Source organism: Olea europaea, unplaced genomic scaffold (assembly GCF_002742605.1).
Source record: "Olea europaea var. sylvestris unplaced genomic scaffold, O_europaea_v1 scaffold3550, whole genome shotgun sequence".
In the NCBI taxonomy this organism is placed as follows: domain Eukaryota; kingdom Viridiplantae; phylum Streptophyta; class Magnoliopsida; order Lamiales; family Oleaceae; genus Olea; species Olea europaea.
The window spans coordinates 5,946-24,548 of NW_019254665.1; the positions used below are offsets into that span (position 1 = coordinate 5,946).

Consider the following 18,603-nt stretch of genomic DNA (forward strand, 5'->3'; position numbering starts at 1 on the left):
ACTATAAAATCGACTCTAAATTTATTAAAAATATTGTCAAATTACATTTTTGTGTTTTATTTTGTTGTTTTGGTTCGTGGAATCGTGGTAATTTGAATTTGAAGCTATGATATCTTTTTATTTTAATTAAATATAGAAAAATGACTATTCGTGGATCTTTAATTTGAACATATTAGTTGACTTGATTGAGTAGCTTTTTGAACTCTACTTTAGAGCCTGTTTGAGAGCGATTTTTTGACCGTTAGAAAAAAAGTGGGATTCACTTGTGAGAGAAGAAGTCAAATATGACGTTTGGAATAGTGAAATAACGGTCAAAAAATCAATTTTTTTGGTGAAAAAATTGGGCTCAAACAGGCTCTTATTATTGATTTAAATTTTTAATTTCAAAGATTTTATAATAAATTTTAAATTCATGTTTGTAAATAATAGTTCTTTTAATAAATTAAATAAATGTAAATTATACTAGATTCCAAAAATAAGCATGTAATAAAAAAAAGGTCAAACTAGCTATTGAAAAGAAGAAAAAGATCAATGAATTACATAACTAGAAAATTTGTCTTTCATTCTAATGATTATTAGATCATTATCATTATCATGTGGTTGAATTTCAACAAAAGAGAGTAAAATAGAATTTGGACGAATTCTACTTATTATATCTTTTGTACTTTTTTTTTTCCCCTCATTATTCTCAAAAGCAATAAATGGAGAATAAAAGTGCTTGCCGAGTGGAAGAAAAGTATATTTGGCAAACTTTTTAGGTACGGAAATTTATGCCTTTACTTAGAACTTATTTGGCTACGCTTAAGAACAAATCTTTGTTACTTTCAAACATTTTAAAGCGTCGAAAGTTATATATTTTGAAAGTAACTAGTCTTACTCGATAACTTATTAATTTTCAGTTTTGATTGATAAAGGAATTACTTAACCCTTGTTTGAGCCCCATTACGAAGACAAATTTTGGTAAAATATATCATGAAATAGTATTTTTTTTAGAGAATGTGTTATTAAAAACGAAAGATTTTTTTTTGATTTATGTATAATATTATTTTATTAAAAATATGTGATTGAAAATAAGATAGAGAAAAATGTATTAAAATTTTAAAGAGTTTCAAACAAGGGCTTATTTAAAAAATCAAAAAATGTAATTATAAGTAAATTTAAATATACGTAAAATTAAGTCCATGCTTGTCTACCATTATTTCAATTTATTTTTTTTCAAATTTATTTTCAACTACATTATCATAATAAAATATTTTGCTCGTAAATTCAATTTTTTTCTATATTTAAATCACATTTTTCAAAAATTCACTATTCAATAACTCATTTTCAACAAATAATAGTAGACAAACAAGGTTTAGGTGTACGTGGAGTGGTTATCTATGTCATTTTGGTTATGGTAATTTAGTAAGAATTTTTATATTGTTACAACATTTATTTTTGTTACAATACTTCAGAAAAAGGGTTAATTGCACCAAATGTTCAAAATTTTTGTTTATCGTCGCACTTATGTTCTCAACATTTTTTTCCTTCGTATTTTTATTCCTATCCTTTCATTTAATTAGTACATTTTGTCTATGACGGGGATTACAATTCAAATGTTCGTTAGGATGATGCAAAACAGAAGAAAAAGGGAAACCAAAATTCTTCGCTCTCTATATAAGCACCTACAAATATCAAGACTAAGTGCTAATTGTTAGAAATTTGAGTATGAGAATACGATAAAATAAATTGTAAAATAAAAATTCCAAGTGACGTGGACGTCAGTACTCAAAATTTGTCCGCATTAACCTAACATAATTACAAAAATAACCTTTAGACATTTATTTATCTCTTGCATGTCCCCTAATTTCATGCCTATTTATTCATCCTCTTCGTTTTGCTTGTCTGTTAATCATCTTCTCCACCAGAAGAAACTCCTATACACACACAGAAAAAGAGAGAAATGGGTTCTCTGGCTCATCTTGTGGAAGATTGTCTAGGTATAATCCAAGTTTACAGCGATGGCTCCATTTTCCGGTCCGAGGTATTATCGATCAATTTTGTTAAGATGAGTAGTCAAAACTTGAGTATTATTTTCATGTTTAATCGAAGTGTGATTTTACGATTAACAGGTAACAAATTTTCCCATTAAAGTCCAAGACGACGGCTCTGCAATATGGAAAGATTGTCTATATGATGAGAAACACAATCTTTTTCTCCGCCTCTACAAGCCGCGGTCTACTTCTAGTCCCACCGCAGCCGCCAAACTCCCAATTCTTTACTTCTTCCACGGAGGCGGCTTCTGTCTTGGTTCACGCACATGGCCCAACTGTCATAATAGCTGCCTCCGCCTCTCTTCAGCACTACCAGCGGTGGTTATCTCAGCAGACTATCGCCTGGCGCCGGAGCACCGCCTCCCGGCAGCCATGGATGATGCAATGAATGCAGTTAAATGGCTCCAAACTCAGGCTTTATTGAACGGTGCTGATCCATGGTTATCTGATGAGGTTGATTTTGACCGGGTTTTCTTATTGGGAGACTCCTCAGGGGGAAACCTAGCTCACCATTTGGCGGTTAAGCTAGGACCAGGGTCGCCGAAGTTGAGCCCGGTAAGGGTTAGGGGCTATGTGCTAATGGCACCATTTTTTGGTGGTACTGAGAAAACCAAATCGGAAGTAGAGGGTCCGCCGGAACCCTACCTTAACTTGGAGGTTCTTGACAGGTAAGGAATTTAAGTTTAAGTTTAATTTTTGTTTTACGTCCAAATTTTGCATTGCATGGGTTACAAATATTCCTTTTGATTTCATGCATTTGATTTGGATGATCATCAAGGATTGCATATGGATTAAAATACACGATTATACTATAATATCCGACTTTTCTTTTTTTGCTGTTCCACTTGGAACAGGTGGAGTTGTGCTCTACCAAAACGAAATTTCTATTCATTGCAAAATGGAAGTCCGATAATTTTCGCATAATTCCTTGTGTATAATAAATATTTATAGCATATGTTTTCCTTAGTAAACACACTCTTTTAGGTCATTTTTTGGACCGTATATGTATGCACTTGTTTTAATCATGGTCCAATGAATATAAGCACCATACCTAATTAAAAAGCGAAAAATTTATGTGATTATAATTTTGAATCGTACATTAATCAACTCAAAATTAATAATTGGATCTTGATTCTTTTTAATGAAAATGACTTAAATAATAATGATAGAGATTGCTAAAAGTGTTAGTGGGATTAAGACAAGAGATGGAGTGTGGGAGTTGAACATAATTCTTGCACACATGCAATGCCTCAATCTATCTCTGTGTGGTTGGTTTTGAAAAGATTAATATTGTTGGCCCTTTGAATGTGGACTTAGTCTTAAAATTGAGGAATATCTATGAATCCACTAATAGCCACAATCCCAAGATTGGCTTTTCTATCTTATCTAACAGCCACCCCTTTCTCATGGGAGGTGGACCTAACCGACCTATGATTTTATGGAATATACCTTGGAAAGTTGTTTGGACCCTCTCTAGGTGTTTATCATATTATGTAGAAGTGGTTGTCACAATCCTAACAATTTTAAAATTTGTATACGAAATAATATACATTTAGGGGTGTTTGAAAACCATTTTTATGTAAACAAGTATTTTAGAATAGTAATTTGATGGGAAGTGTGTGGTTGAAAAATAAAAATTTTTTTTTTATTTACGTGTAATATTATTTTAATAAAGAATACGTGGTTAAAAAGAAGAGAGAGAAAAATGCATTTTGAAAAAAAGGGTACCAAATGGGGGCTTAGTATATTGGACTGAACTTTATAAATTAAGGACGAATTGTGTAATAAAGTTGTAATTTTAGAACTTAGTCATATTTAGTTTGCGTACAAAATACATCATGTGAGTAGTAAAATATATTGCACCTTGTTAATACGTGATTTATACCTTAGTTTTTATTTTTATTTTACTTTACTACTTGAAAAGATAGTTAGGGACTCTTTGGCGTGCTTTTGAAAAGTTAGAAGTGATTTTTGAGACTAAAAAATTGCTTTTGATTTAAATTAGATCATTGAAGTCATTGGAAAAACTTTCGTTTCAAGTTGGTCAATCCGTCCATACATGTTAATTAATTTCACCGGTGACAAAGTTGGCGTGACAACCTAATTGAAAAATAGCTAATTTGTTCTGTTAGTCAAATTAACAAACATGGTCGGAACAATGAGTTCAAACCGAATTTGTTCAAGAGTTAATTCAAAACAAAATAAAGTTTAGTAATCAACGGAAAAACTTAATCGAGTATGTAATGATGGCCAATGTATTTGACCCTTCTTTTTTCAGAAAATTAATAATTTTTAATATGCAGAAGTGAAATGTGAATAATCTTAATCAAATTGCAAAATATATTCAAATTCAGGCATGATTGTAATGTCACATTTCTTTAAAATTTGATTTTATCAAAAATAGTCTCAAACATTAGCAATTATCAATATTTGGGAATATGCATGCTTGATTTGATCATGTATTGTACCCTTTTCAGAAGATCTAGTAGGGTCGAAAATCATCTCAAAACGGGTAATCTATGTGGAATACACCTTTTAATTCCCATTATAATAAAATAATTTCAAGTTCTTCCATTGTTAGATAGTGGCTTGTCATTATAAAAGATGACTCCTATTCATGTACCATAAACAATATTGGCCGTAAGTCAAAATCAAAATTATTTTTTTATTAAACATATTGATCGATAGGATTATTAATGGGATTAAATTTGGATAAGTGTTACCTAACATTATAAGTAAGAATATGTTTTATATATTAAAGTATGACAAGTTTTAGGTGACAAGATGTTACACTCACTATCTATGTGCTCTTTGAACCTTAAGCACTCGTCACAATTGTCTCATCCAATCTCGATTTTTGTTTGATCAAAGAGTTGTTGTAGAAGGATTACTTATAATTGTCTAATCGAAGACCTTTATGTATAATTATACTGTGTATCAAACGTACAATTATGTACCATAGTTTCTAATTTTCTCCCAATTAACAGATTTTGGAGGCTATCAATACCAGCTGGAGACACTGCGGACCATCCCCTGGCAAACCCATTTGGGCCTTATAGCCCAAAACTTGAATCAATAATGCTTGACCCAATATTGGTGTTGGTAGGAGAACGTGAAGTGATGAAGGACAGAATTGAGGACTATGCAAAAAGACTTGAAGAAATAGGAAAGAAAATTAAATATGTTGAATACCAAGGAAAACAACATGGTTTCTTCACAAATGACCCTTTCTCAGAACTGGCAAACAAAGTGTTGGAAGAAATAAAACATTTCATGTCTGAAAACTCCAAGTAAAAATGATGCCAACAATATGTGGGGTATCTAGACGTGCTCTATGCGTATGCTTGTGTTAGCTAGAAGCGTATGTGGGGAAGAAATTTAGAGATATTTGTCAAAGTAGAATGCCTATTATTGTTAGATGAAGTGTGTACAAGAATTATGACTTTAAACCTCATTTATAAATTATTATGGATATAAGTGCATTACGGTTCAACAACACGAGGCCTAGCCTAAACCATATCCTCCCGAATACGATCCACAAAGACAGCCTCGACCACACACTTCAAGGTGGTACTGGTTGGGCTTGTGCGCCGTGGCCACCTAGTATCAAGCACAAGTTTTTAGCCTGTGGTTTGAGCTAAAACCCCAATTACACTATTTTCATCTCTCTTTTTCTTTAGACTAACAGTAAAATTCCAAAAATGACTAGGAAATAATGGACTCAAATAGAAGAATTAAATAGATATATAGAATTAAAATTGTATCTAAATGACAGAAATTTACTGGCAAATATGTACTTTTTTATCATTTCATTCCTAAACTGCGGAAAGATGAGAACACATGATCTCTTCACTACCAAATACTTCATACCAGAGGCTAAGGATGTAATTGAAGTTATTACAGTTCCTATCAGAAATTTCCTGCAAATGAGATACAGAAATCCACAGGTCCTTGATTTTTCTTCTATTCTTCCCTACTCTTCCGAAACAGATCACAAACAGATGTACAATCGAATCATATTTCCACGTTCCTCGTCCTGTTTTTCCTTCTTTCATTGTAGAGTTATTGCCTTGTGTATTATGTGTCAAAATGACTGAAATGAATCAGCAATCTACCAACAAATACTGGCAATGACTATTTAACCTCTCGGGTTGACATGGTAAGGTTTGTCTAAACAATCAAACAAAGCAAAATCACCTAGGTGGCAAACTAACAACAGTAGGCACATCAGCAACACCAGAAGGTGGAGTCTGTGGCCTTGGTGTGACGATAGAAGCCATTCCAAACTCGTCATCAAGCATATCAACCCCATTCCACCCTACAACAGCTGCAATTGTAGTTAAGGAATTAGCATTTCAAGGGAAAAAAAATGTGTTGAAAATAAGATGAGCACTCGAAAAAGGATACAATCTGTCTTCCACATGTCTGTGATGCTAACATCTGCATCTGATAGAAGCCAATAATCTGCATCATTCTGTGACAACAGAAAAAATTGTACATTCAGATAGAATAAAAATATACTATTAGATATAATCAAATATATGTCTAATTGAATTAGGAGAAAATGCACAGCCATATGATTAATAAAACCTTTAACAGGTTAACTGAACAGCAGTGAGTCAGGCACTTTATCTCAGTCACATTGTTGCAACAAATTAAGCCTATTCCAAAAAATATTTGGAATTGATTACATGAATCATTTATCTCCACTCGGTCAGGTCCATCTCTATTTGCACTCACAATCGACTACATAAAACATTTTGGTTCTCAGTTTTATCTTATTCATTCTAGTGTAGTCAATCACACATCTCATTACTTGTATCCTTTCACAAATTTAAAATTGCTTCCCAAGTTCACTTTTATATAAATATTGTGTATATCCACAGCATGTTAAACATTTACATTCAGAACAGCCACACTTACATCAATATTTGAAGGGACAATCTTCGTCATTCCTCCGGCACACTCTTGTAAAGCACCAAAATCAGAGTTTATTCTATGGTCATCTTGGGCTTGAGCTTCAATCTCCTTCCCACTGCTTGCCAACAAGGCTCCTTGTGTTGCGGGATTATCACTTGAACCAAGAGGCAAGCTTGTAGATGGTTCACCACCATTTATCTCTTCAAATTTCTCCTCAAATTGACTTAAGTTTTGGTGGAAGAGGTTTCCAATAAGGGAAAAAAATTACGAAAACAAAAAGATATGAATAAGGGAGGGTGATTAACATGTCAGGGGTCAGGAGAATCAAAAAGGAAATTGTAATAGTACCTAACAAGGTAAACATCAATAGGACCCATTGTGCTTCTGAGTATTATTCTGTATCTCCTTTGTGGGTAATCAACAGCCTATATATGACAAAAAAAAATCTTCATAATCAGAAACATCCACAGTAAAGCTTTCCATTTTCTAGATTTACCTCATCAGGATCTGGAACTTCAAGGGTGGTCCCGTGCGGAGCTTTAATTGCTATCAGGGTTTCATCCTGTCAGTACCAAAGCCTGCGAAGTTAAGCACTATAGAAATCTGTACATAATGAAAGAAAATGTATTTTCCAGAGACATAAATATTCCTCTCTTCTATCAATCATCATGATAATAAAGAATGGTGCTACACATTAAAAAAGGACAAGAAAATTGGACCTTGAAACAAGGCAATCCCTTGATATCGTCTTCAGTCACAAAAAGCCATCTAAAATAGTTACCATTAAAATGTGTATTAGTGAAAAAGGAAATTTGTATTACTCAGTTCAAATAATGCTAGGCAGAATTTTACCTTTGATTATTTTCATCTTCACTCAAATCCCTCAATTTTTCTTGCATTTCTCTGCAACAGCTTGAAAGATCAACATACACATTAATTTGAACAAAGCAGCATGAATTGTTTAACAATACAATGAATCCTTAACCTTGTTTGCTCATCCAGTCCTCTTTCTTCCACGGAAAGGTTTTCAATTTCTGCCTGTAAACAGACGAGAAGAATCATAAAGCTAATTATTTGCATGCAAGTAAATTTAATTTGACTTTTTACATGCAAAAGCCAACCCGACTTTGGCAATGAGGCTTAACTTCATACAAGTAAACTTATAATACAATAAAATTGCAGGTAAAAGGAAAAGAAAAATATCAAGATACATGAATACTTAGGAAAGTCCAAGTTTAATTCTACTCAATGGGCAATATATGGAACAAAATACGTGAAATACATGAGGGTTAGCCTTTCTTCTTCCACGTACCTGCAAAAGAGTACTGTCACTGTCCACTTGTCCAGGTTTTGAAGGATCAAATCCCCTAATGAGTAATGATATGGATCTTCATTAAGCTTCAAATGTCACTATCTTATTGATAATAATATGCTCCGTTGAAAGGTAAAAGCATTATACCAAGGGCGTGATTGAGCCACATTATTTTGAAAGAATGTATTTTGGAATAGAATATTGATGAAGAATGTGTGGTTAAAAAATAAGAAAAAGTTTTAGATTTGCGTGTAATATTATTTTATTGAAGAATTTGTGGTTGAAATGAAGAATGTATTTTTTTGAAAGAATGCGGCTCAAACAGGGCTCAAGTTTTTTCTGTAAATGAAATACAGACTTACTTCCAGTGAATTCTGTTCTTAAGCTTCTTTTCAATGAGACCAATTCCTTCAAGGACATTTGTTATGTCATATATTCGTCTCTTCTGCACCTGTACAACCACACTACAATGAATTTTCTGAATCTGAAAAGACAAATAATCTAGAAATTAAATCACCTGCAAAGTGTCAGCAGCTTTGTTTAAATCGAGAATACCATCTTCTGCATACTTTATCAAATTGATGAATTTCTTTGTTAGAAGACCTGAGAAGCATGGCATATATTTATCACTTGTGCAACTAAAGGTTGATATTTCAAATACCAAATATTAGGTAACAAGATTACTCAAGGAACTATCATAGCGGCAGCTGCCAGCAGGAGTAAGAGTTAAGGGAGTATCTGCAAATACAAAAAATCATCATGTTATATGTTGCTATACAAATGTAACTGTGAATTTATAAATAAAATCTTAATGATCATTCATCAACAACTGCAGATATTTGGACTCAAAATAATACACTTGTAAGCAATTTCTATCAAGAAAATGATCCCATTGCTGTTGATAAATTAACTATGTAACTCACCAACACTGGAAGCAGGAGTTGGAGATGAAGATATATTGTTCTTTGCGACCTTTGACCTGCCAGCTATCTTTCCTCCTTTCCCAGATATAGGTGTAAGGAAGGGACCGCTAGCCGCATCATTGTATGCAGGACTTGCTGTCTTTTCACTAGACTCAAACTTATTGTTTTCAAACCCTTTTTTTCGCTTTAAAGCCTGAGAGACACCAATCAGTTGGACATGGAGTTAGTAAAGGAACCAAGAACAAAATGTCGAAATAAAATACACAAACTTCACGAGGTGCCACTAGGGGAAATATTAAAAGAAAATCAAATAGAACTGGTTTGCAATGCAACTGTCATTTCAATTAACATGGAAATATTGAGTTTTTTATGCACGTGCCACTTATATAACACCACCTCTATATTTGTTAGATATATAGCAATATCCTTAAGGATAACACCACCTCTATATTTGTTAGATACATAGCAATATCCTTAAGGGAGTCCACAAACCGAAATAAACATAAAAGAGAGTTCAACTTCAAGTCACTAGCAGTTGTTTTAAATAAAATGGGAAACAAAAACTTGTGTAAATCTGGAGTAAGAGGTTATGAATTGAAAATTCTAAACAATAATAGCTCTGTCATTGACTGGAATTCAGGCAAGTGATTTCCAGTTGAATTCTCGTTGCCTCAACGCTCTGCCACGTTCCTAGACTTTGGTATTGAATTTTGGAAGGAATGCAATTTCATTTGAGAATTATAGATGTACTATGTTTTGTTCTATATGTAGATATATCTATCAACGTCGTGATTATAAATCTTGCAAAATTTATGCTCAGTAAGTTAAATAATATAAAAATTATAGCTCAAATTTGCCATAAACCTATCTAAAATACGAACAATCATATAGAAATATAGCAATGAAATCACATTCATCCAAGAAATTAATAACAGAATAAAGATAATTACAAAAAGTAAGCAAATTCAGTGAGGAAGAAAGTATAATAGAGAATGAGAACGTACAGGAGACTTGACTACAACAGCATCTGAAGGATGACTTGAGGAGGAGGCGGGAGCTCGACCGGGAGTACAGAAATGGTGGTAGTCATCGTGGGGAGCAAACGGCGGCTTCATGGATTCGAAGGGGAGGTGCCGCCTGATAGCCGTTGGAGGCGTCTGCTGCTGGTAGATGATCTGACCGTTCCCCGCCGCAGCTGGAGGCGTCGGCACCGCTTCGCGAGTCGGGGCTTCTTGTCCGGTCATCTAAACAAGTATCAATTAAATCCAATTGATGATCTATTCAAGGGGTTTAGATTTGTTGAGGGAGGGAAAATGAGGGTTTTGTAATTTTCCACGGTGAAAGTGTGACTGGGAGGAGGAGGAGGAATTTTGGTTCGTATAGATATGGAGGGAAGTGGAGAGAAAATGAGAAAAATGAAACGAATAATTTGGGAGGTTTTCAAGTAGGTCCTTGTATTTATGGAGTTCTTGTACATTTACCTATCAAAGGCCGGTTTTCTTCCATTCTGCTCCAAGTGCTGATTTTATTTTTTATTTTTATTATTATTATTTTTTTGCGTTAACAGTTTAAAAACAGGGATTTCGTTAATTACTAATATTTAAAGCTTTCTACAAAATTAGACATATTTTCGTCTTATTAAAAAATTTATTTTCCTAGGTTAAAACTAGGAATGCACTTTAATTATTGAACATTGTTGCATAATGAAATGAATGTACTTTTAATTTTATTTTCTCCTTTATAAGAACAAAAACAAAAAAACATTCACTCATCTCCTGGAATATACCTGAAAATGTGATGAAAAAAGATGTGGACACATCATTCAAGTTTAAGCAAGTACGAGGTCATGCTTTACAAATATGTTTTCTTGATATTTCAAGAAAGAAACATCGGACTTGTATCAAATTCAATTAGCCATGATTATAAGAAATTATTGGTGAATAGAGTTAAGAAAAAGGTGCAGATGTCATTATAAGATACTATTTCAGCTTACATTTACTTCAGGAAAGCAGTGGATGGGAGTAGAAGTGGCAATGTATCAAAGAAAGCCGACTCGGTTCAGGTCAACACAGGTCAAGCTGTATCCACAAGTCGAAACATCCACAAGCTGGCTGATTTTTCAAAGAAATTAGTAACATGAGCCTGTCCTCGAGCCACTAAGCTCAATCTGTAACTCATCTAAAAACAAGTTTGAATTGTCCATGAATCGAACCGAGACAAGCCGAACCTGGAAATGGCTCAACCTGTTTGCCACCCAGGAGAGGAAGGTACCAATACCAATCTTTGAACTAGGAATCTCAGTTGTGAAAGTAACGGTTCTCAATCAATTGGAACAAAGTGAATTGATCACTACTTGTGCAATTGCAAGTTTGGCAAAAATCACAATTGTGCAACACACACTAGAATTTTCACGGCGATTCATAGCCATATCAAACTATGGAACAATTGCAACTTCATCACGCTTTGATTATTTTTCAACTGCACGTATAAATCCCGCTTTAACTAAATTTTAAGAACTCGAAAGCAACTCCAGCAAAGAACGAGTATCAAGAATAAAGTAATCAAGGATTCGCCGTGAATGCCCTAAGGGCAATGCATTTCTCTATGCTTCCAAGTAATATGTATAGCAGTTCTTGAAAAAGAAAAACGGGGAAAGTAAAGAACCAGACACTTGTTTTAAGGAAAACTGAAAAGATAAATCCAGTATGCCGATAACTGTTGGACTTGCTTAACTGAATATTTCATTCATCTAGCTCATAGAGAACAAACTATCCATGGACCATTTAAAATGTAATACCACACAACTCAATCCTAGATCGAGTACATCACAAAACACGTCCTTTTTTTTGCACAAGTTGTGGAAATCAGTGCCTGGGCATCCCATACATAACCACCAAACAACCAATCCCCGTGCTGAGTTCTCCGGGGTGCTTCCATTTAGTTCTGTAATCAGTGAAGGGAATATGTAAGACAGCTGCCTTGAGACTTAACAAATGGAACAAGGCAAAGACAACAAATGCACACCTCAGCTGCCTTGAGACTTGACCTTGTGTCATAGGGCTCAGTAAGTCGAGGCGTAAGCTTAAAACAAATGACACTAAAGAATCTAAGTTTCGTGCATTTAATAACTTTGATGTCTACAACTTGATTCTTCCCATTACTACAATGATGAATCCATTGAGCAAAAACAGATTGTAATTGTATAACGATCTCTGCCTGACTCCTATGGCCTTTGGTACTTGGTAGAGCGAGAAGTCCATAAACCAAAATATTAAAAAGGTTTGAAACCCTTACTCTATTTATTTTATGTACTTCCTTCTCTATTTGGCCCAATTCAAACAAAATGAGAAAAAGGTCCTGCTTTTGATGCCGCAAGTAGAGAACAATATCGGATCTGTTCTAAACAAGTAGTATTTCGAATCTGTTTGATCAGGAGGATTAGTGTCCTCCCCCTAATGAAATGAAGAAATCTGATTCAATTAATAGTTGTGGAAAGTGGCGAAAGTTGCTTTAAAATGGGATAAGATGCTTAAGTTAACACTAATTCTGTACAACTTCTAACAGGATATCCAGTTTCAAGAACACAAACTCGTAAGAGAATAAATTAAAGACATGGAACGAAATTTATCTGCAATCAGTGGAAATTGAGTAAGAATTTTTTTTGTATAAACAAATGGTGCTATTTATCAAGAAAATTTTCTTTATCTATGGATCATTATCACCAATAATGTTTGCATTTGTACACCACAAGGCAGAGGTCCTCACCGGCATGGAAGAACTACAACACACCTCCAACCTATCCCGGAACCGAGCTTCTGATGATTTCAACATCGTTGGCAATGCTAAACACACACCCTTCTCGACGCACATTTTGTGCCTCGGCTTTATCCTATTCTCTAAGCTAAACGAAAAGTATTGAGGAAACACTACCAATTCCTTCAATTCTCGACCCATTTCAACTACAAAGTAATCGAATTTAGGCTCGAAATTCTCCTTAATACTGTAACAAAACAATGATGGGAACCTCCGAAACATGGTAATGGTATCCTTATAGGAGAAACCTAGCTTCTGCAAGTACTCAATCCGGGGGATGAACTTGGATTCCACTGAGCAGGACAAGAGTGGAGCACACTTGCTTACATCGTCGATGCCAATTGTGCCCTGGAGGAAGTACAACGTGGGCCGGAGTTGGCGGTCGACGCAACATATAAGAAGGCGGGGACGGCGGCGGATGACTTGGCGGAGGTCGATGGCGTCCACGTGGGCCTCCCGGAGAAGAAAAGTAGTGGCGGGAATAATTGTAGTGGACAAAGGGACGGTTAAAATTTCCGGGCACATGGGAAAAATGCGGCGGAGATTCTGTGCGGTCAGGCCCAGGTAGAAAAGGAATTCCACAGTGGATTTCAGCTGCAAAAGGGATGTAGAATGAAGAGACGGATTTGCGTGTAGGCAGTATAAGGAATCTATGCCAAGGGAGTCTAAGTAGAGGAGTTTTTCTTGGATTTGAGAGGATTTGGTGGGAATTGGGGGGGAAGGGGGAGGGGAAATTGATAGGGGGATTTCATTTTTGGGAGGAGGCGAGGGAAAATGTAGGTGTTTGGGACGGAAAATAGAAGGGGAATTAAGAAAGGGGGCGGCGGCAGTGGTGGTGGAGGAGGCGGTGGCGTAGAGGTGGAGTGTTTCTGGCATGGTTAGTACATTTTTAGGCTGAGAGGGAGAAATGAATTTTGCAGTGGAGAATTATCCAGTGGTGGGATGAGATAAGGCGGTGGGTTTTCTGTTATCTGGAAATCCAAGTCGAGGATAAAGGTAGAAGGGTTCCGTTGGACCAATCTTGAAATATCCGAAAGGCCCAACCCAAGTTCTAGAACCCTTTATAACAAGGTAGACAGACACCTGACAAATTCTCATTGAAAGTTATAGAAAATAATAATAATACAAAATGTTGTCAATCGAGGTCTGACATTTCAGCTCTTGAAATGGAGAAATATTTCAGTAGGATGATCGCATCATCCTATAAGAGTGTGTCACCTTGACATTGGACAATCGCATCACGTGATGGTACCATCACCCTACTAAAGTATTTCTCCTTGGAATGGGCTCGGTCATTGAGCCTGTTCATTTGGCTTAATCCTTATTGCAAATGTGCCGAAATAGATAACTTAACTTGAGCCAATATTAGGCGAGGGTTGGACTTGAACCTAATGTGTTGAAATAGATATTTGATCATATGTACATTTTAAGGCAGGTCTTTTAGGATAAGTCGACCGTTAAAAAGCAAAAATTCTTCTAGTGTTATTTTTCTAAGTTTGGTGTGTGGGGATTAGGGTGACTTCGTTGCTTTGTGATTTTCTATGTGCGACGCAAGCTATAATGAAAAATCAAAATTTGACATAAAATTTGTCATTCCCCACAATTGTACTGCCAATTATCCAAATAGTCCCATGACATGGACTCCAGTGGTTCGTTCTTTTTTCCCCTCGATAACCTGCATCCCTCCGGGCATTGATGAACTCACCCTTTATCACTCCATAGATCAAAGACTTTATTCAAGATCTAGCTCGCTCATGAGTCCATGCATGCCATGGCCTTTTGGATATGGCTGGAAAAAGAGGGTAACAAGAAGAATTTTGTTGGTATAATTTTGTGCTAGTGAATAAATTTGCTGATGAAACAATTGTGTCTTAAGGTGCAAGCACGAGGACAGGTATCCAAAGGAAATTCCAATACTGGTTTGCTTGATGAGGTGGTGAGTAGAATGATTAGCCTCAGGCATTTCCACAAAAATCGAATTGAAGTGCTTTGTGGAGTTACCGTGGTCATGAGTCATTTTGTGTACTTTTTATTGACAATATTCTTCAGTATGCTTTTCGACGAAGGAAGGCATCTCACATCCCTAAATTTGATGTTACCATTATTTAGTATTAAATAAGAAAGTGAGTAACATTTCGTTAATAATGAAGTCACATCACCAACAACGTTGTCATGAGAATCACAACAATCTGTCGATAATTACAGATGGAATCAAAATTTGTGATTTCATTCAAAGTAATGATATATTGATTGTCATTAGAATCTTTGACGATTCGCATACACAAAAAAATAATAATAATAATAATTTTACGTTTATCTTTTCACTAGACAAAAGGAAGAATTGGAGCTATATGGCTACCAGCCCAGTCGGCCACTCCATCCCCAACCTATAATAAATGTGAATTTCTCACTTTCATGGAAATATTTTTCAAATAACATTTTTTCTAATTTACAATATTTTTAGAAAAAAATCTTTATTTTTAAAAAAACGTTTTCATGTTGCATCTATGAGGTTGGTTCCAAGGAATTCTTTTAACTAATTGGTTTCAAATACGACCACCATCATTTCATGACATGATGGATACGTTAGACCATGTTTTATTATTTATTAATTAAAACTGAAATTCATAAAGTTGCTTCTAGCAATTCGACGTCTTCACTTTACAATCCTTATAAAAAAAACTCATAAGCAAATTAATAAATATATTATTAATTGCCATAGTTATCTCGTCAGAAAAAGAGTAAACATAAAGTCAACATGATAAAGAAGCTTTTATATACTAAAGGAAAAATCGACACTCCAGACACTTTCTCAGTGGAGAAGAGATAATCGGCAGTCAATGACTACAGAATTATAATTTTGCTTTCTTATTCTTCAGCAAATTTTACAATTATATGATCCATAGAACATTAATTAAAAGCCTTAAAAAAAAAAAAGAAGCATATAAATTATAACATAAATGCGTTAATTATTATAGGAAGAAAAATGAGCCATTTTCTTGATCACACATTGACACTACAGCTCTGTGACAGCTGATACTTGATTGCATTTCCGAGGACAATCCCTCTATTCCGGCTATTTCCGAAGGGTATATACGCCGGACAGGTGACGTGGAGATGGTACTGGTCGGAGATGAAGGACCCAACTCTCCATTTAACACGTCCATTGATCTTGATGATCAGCTCAATGGCTCCGTTGGATTTGTCCAGGCTGAGGGCAACGCCATTGTATGGTGCCACGGGTACACTATTTCCATAAATGAACGGCGACCAGACGTTGAAGTCCTTGTGTCCTTGGTATACCGATGGAATGGCAGTGTAGTAGGTGATTTGCAGGTTGTGGTAGGTGGCGTAGACGTGCATTTTCTCGTAGTAAATGCCGATTCTGGAATTAGGGTTTCGAGAGTTGATGGTGACTTGAATGCTGGTGGAGATGACGCTGGGGGACGAGACGTTGAGGCCGAATATGATGGCGTCTTGGAGGGTAAAATGCGGTTTTTTGGGTTGGAGAATGGCCCAAACTAGGAAGATTATTAATAGGAGGGTGACGGTGAAGATTAGAAGGCCACTGAAACATCGCCGGATTATTATCCGTTGCTCGTCATGGTGATCGGCGCATTTCTCATTCCCCATGATTCTAGTGGTGGTGGTTTGGCACTGGTGGAGGATGTGGTGCTTGAAGGTGGAGCTGAGTCGTTGAGAGGTTAAGGAGTTCTAAGACAAATGGGGAGGGTGTGGTTTTCTATTTATATAGGCTTAGAGTGCAAGGTTGATTATTTTAATTAAATTATTTGTACATAAATGTTTTGACAGATGGTAAAGTGACATGCACCTCAACGTAGGAAACATGGTGGGTTATTTTAGAGTAATTAAACTATTTGTACATAAATATTTTGACGGATGATAAGGACTGAGGTGCGTGCTACTTCAATATTTGTCAAAAAAACCTTACAAATGACATAATTTATTTTAGAGTATGTTTCACCTTTTAAGATGGAAAAGTGCTTGGTAGATTGAGAATGCAAAGACCTGTGGAAAAAATTAAATTTAAAATTTATGTTTAAATAAATAAGTAATTTAAAAATAAACTTGCTCATGATAAGTTACTTGAATTATCTTACTTTTAAGTATATTATTTTAGGCTTGTCAAGTGAAAGTGCTTGTGATGAATCATGACCGTCCGGTGGTGATTGCCCTCTATGATTGGGGTCCACTTATCATGATGGAAGGAACTTGCTATATGATGTTTGGATTATAGGAAAATGTGCATTCTATCCTTATAGAATCTATCAATGGCATAGTTGGGAGTAGATTAAACACGATAACCGAATAAACGATTTACATAATTTTTATTTTGTCTAACACACTGAACATAATTCGAGGGCAGGTCATTTTAAGTTTCAAATGAAAAATTATATACATTCTTCATCATGTAGTTTTCAAGTATCGTATATAGAAAAAGAGGGCTCCGTCTCAAAAGAAGAATAAGATTTCCTAAAGCATCATTAATGGAAAGAAACACAAGTTTGTTCTTATATAAAGAAAATAATATTATTTAATATAACTGGTGCTATAACATTAGTCTAAATGACGCTAAATAATAAGCTCAATTAAAGTGATAGGCTCAATAAAAAATAGAATTAAATGATTTAAAATCGATATTGTTGCTAACACTAAAGTATTCAAAACGATTATAACTCTAAACATTTACAGTAAGCCTTTCACAATTGATAAGAATGCCTGTGTAGTGATGGACACACCAAAATTCTGAATAAGAAGAGAGAGTCACAGAGACTGGCAGCAATTTGATTTTTCTTTATTCTATATGTGGGGGAAAAAAAAAAGCCCACAAAGGGAACTAGTAGTTAGAAAAAAAAATGCATAAAAGGAAAAAGAAAAGTTGGGATAAGGCATCTTGAAATAGTACAAAAGGCGTCTAGGGATACCCACTAAACAAAAGACATGGGTGGCCTTGCATAAAAAACCTGGTGACAGATCCCCAAAAAACAACCTTCTATCTTGCAATTTGGAGCTTATTCCAATCTTCTTTATTACATTTGCAAAAGTCCCTACAACATCAACCTTGGAGTTTGAAACCTCTGAACCAAGTATCACATTGGAGTTAGTCGTGTGTGCATATGTAGTAGTGGGGTAAATCTACTTGTACAACAATTTTTGTTGTACAAGCTTACACCCCTTTCACATGAGGGGGCCAATGTTAATCGTGGGCCCTCCTCATGTGAGGGTGTGTACAACTTGATGTACACTCTTGTGTACAACAATCAAAGCCCTATGTAGAGTAATGTTGTTGATCCTAGATTTTAATCATTATCAAGTTAAAAGATAACGAGCTTTTTACTTTATCGTCTAATACAATAAATTGTATCAAATTCCATTGAAGGCTCACTAACACCTAAACGTATGATGATCATTACTCGTATGTATATATGTCTTCACGTGCAATGATCAATCTTAATCACAACAATTTTTTGTGGGGTGTCTAAATTTCATAAACAACACCTTTTTGAATATTAGGATTAAGATTTTTTATTATTACGAAATGGACAACTAAAAAGTGGAAGACGGAAAAGAGTGAATATCG

At 35.1% G+C, this 18,603-nt stretch overlaps 4 protein-coding genes across 6 annotated transcripts; 1 reads left to right on the forward strand and 3 right to left on the reverse strand.

Moving 5' to 3' along the window:
- The first annotated feature begins 1,888 nt into the window (after nt 1-1,888).
- Nucleotides 1,889-5,529, forward strand: LOC111386449 (probable carboxylesterase 15). The gene is made up of 3 exons (XM_023010919.1): nt 1,889-2,023; nt 2,112-2,701; nt 5,021-5,529. Exons 1-3 carry the CDS (start codon nt 1,943-1,945, stop codon nt 5,325-5,327), a joined length of 978 nt encoding a protein of 325 aa, XP_022866687.1. The 5' UTR covers nt 1,889-1,942; the 3' UTR covers nt 5,328-5,529.
- Nucleotides 5,530-5,811: 282 nt separating this feature from the next.
- Nucleotides 5,812-10,742, reverse strand: LOC111386445 (transcription factor E2FA-like). 2 transcript variants are annotated; one of them, XM_023010911.1, is made up of 14 exons: nt 10,193-10,742; nt 9,189-9,381; nt 8,950-9,003; nt 8,783-8,868; nt 8,628-8,716; nt 8,266-8,341; nt 7,939-7,991; nt 7,806-7,856; nt 7,673-7,721; nt 7,450-7,515; nt 7,302-7,378; nt 6,957-7,176; nt 6,441-6,507; nt 5,812-6,360 (listed from the first exon to the last, which is right to left on the reverse strand). In XM_023010911.1, exons 1-14 carry the CDS (start codon nt 10,430-10,432, stop codon nt 6,227-6,229), a joined length of 1,455 nt encoding a protein of 484 aa, XP_022866679.1. In that variant the 5' UTR covers nt 10,433-10,742; the 3' UTR covers nt 5,812-6,226. The 2 variants fall into 2 exon arrangements, with proteins under 2 accessions (XP_022866679.1, XP_022866681.1); XM_023010913.1 differs by having other exon boundaries at nt 8,266-8,320; nt 10,193-10,739.
- Nucleotides 10,743-11,841: 1,099 nt separating this feature from the next.
- On the reverse strand, nt 11,842-13,979 carry LOC111386446 (transcription termination factor MTEF1, chloroplastic). Of its 2 annotated transcripts, none has more exons than XR_002701228.1 (2): nt 12,213-13,979; nt 11,842-12,131 (listed from the first exon to the last, which is right to left on the reverse strand). XR_002701228.1 is itself a non-coding variant. In XM_023010914.1 (2 exons), exons 1-2 carry the CDS (start codon nt 13,875-13,877, stop codon nt 12,126-12,128), a joined length of 930 nt encoding a protein of 309 aa, XP_022866682.1. In that variant the 5' UTR covers nt 13,878-13,978; the 3' UTR covers nt 11,842-12,125. The 2 variants fall into 2 exon arrangements, 1 of the variants encoding a protein (XP_022866682.1); XM_023010914.1 differs by having other exon boundaries at nt 12,954-13,978.
- A 1,863-nt stretch (nt 13,980-15,842) lies between these two features.
- On the reverse strand, nt 15,843-16,709 carry LOC111386450 (NDR1/HIN1-like protein 1). Its single transcript, XM_023010921.1, has one exon. The coding sequence runs from the start codon at nt 16,632-16,634 to the stop codon at nt 16,005-16,007; it is 630 nt and encodes a 209-aa protein (XP_022866689.1). The 5' UTR covers nt 16,635-16,709; the 3' UTR covers nt 15,843-16,004.
- Nucleotides 16,710-18,603: the final 1,894 nt, after the last annotated feature.

What these genes read in the sequence shown, in the direction of transcription:
- LOC111386449 (XM_023010919.1), top strand. Translation starts at nt 1,943, where the DNA reads ATGGGTTCTCTGGCTCATCTTGTGGAAGATTGTCTAGGTATAATCCAA. An exon ending in GCTCCATTTTCCGGTCCGAG is followed by an intron (nt 2,024 to 2,111) that starts GTATTATCGATC and finishes TACGATTAACAG; the next exon opens with GTAACAAATTTTCCCATTAA. An exon ending in AACTTGGAGGTTCTTGACAG is followed by an intron (nt 2,702 to 5,020) that starts GTAAGGAATTTA and finishes CCCAATTAACAG; the next exon opens with ATTTTGGAGGCTATCAATAC.
- LOC111386445 (XM_023010911.1), bottom strand. Translation starts at nt 10,432, where the DNA reads ATGACCGGACAAGAAGCCCCGACTCGCGAAGCGGTGCCGACGCCTCCA. An exon ending in AACTCCTGCTTCCAGTGTTG is followed by an intron (nt 9,004 to 9,188) that starts GTGAGTTACATA and finishes TTGTATTTGCAG; the next exon opens with ATACTCCCTTAACTCTTACT. An exon ending in GGACTGGATGAGCAAACAAG is followed by an intron (nt 7,857 to 7,938) that starts GTTAAGGATTCA and finishes AAGCTGTTGCAG; the next exon opens with AGAAATGCAAGAAAAATTGA.
- LOC111386446 (XM_023010914.1), bottom strand. Translation starts at nt 13,877, where the DNA reads ATGCCAGAAACACTCCACCTCTACGCCACCGCCTCCTCCACCACCACT.
- LOC111386450 (XM_023010921.1), bottom strand. Translation starts at nt 16,634, where the DNA reads ATGGGGAATGAGAAATGCGCCGATCACCATGACGAGCAACGGATAATA.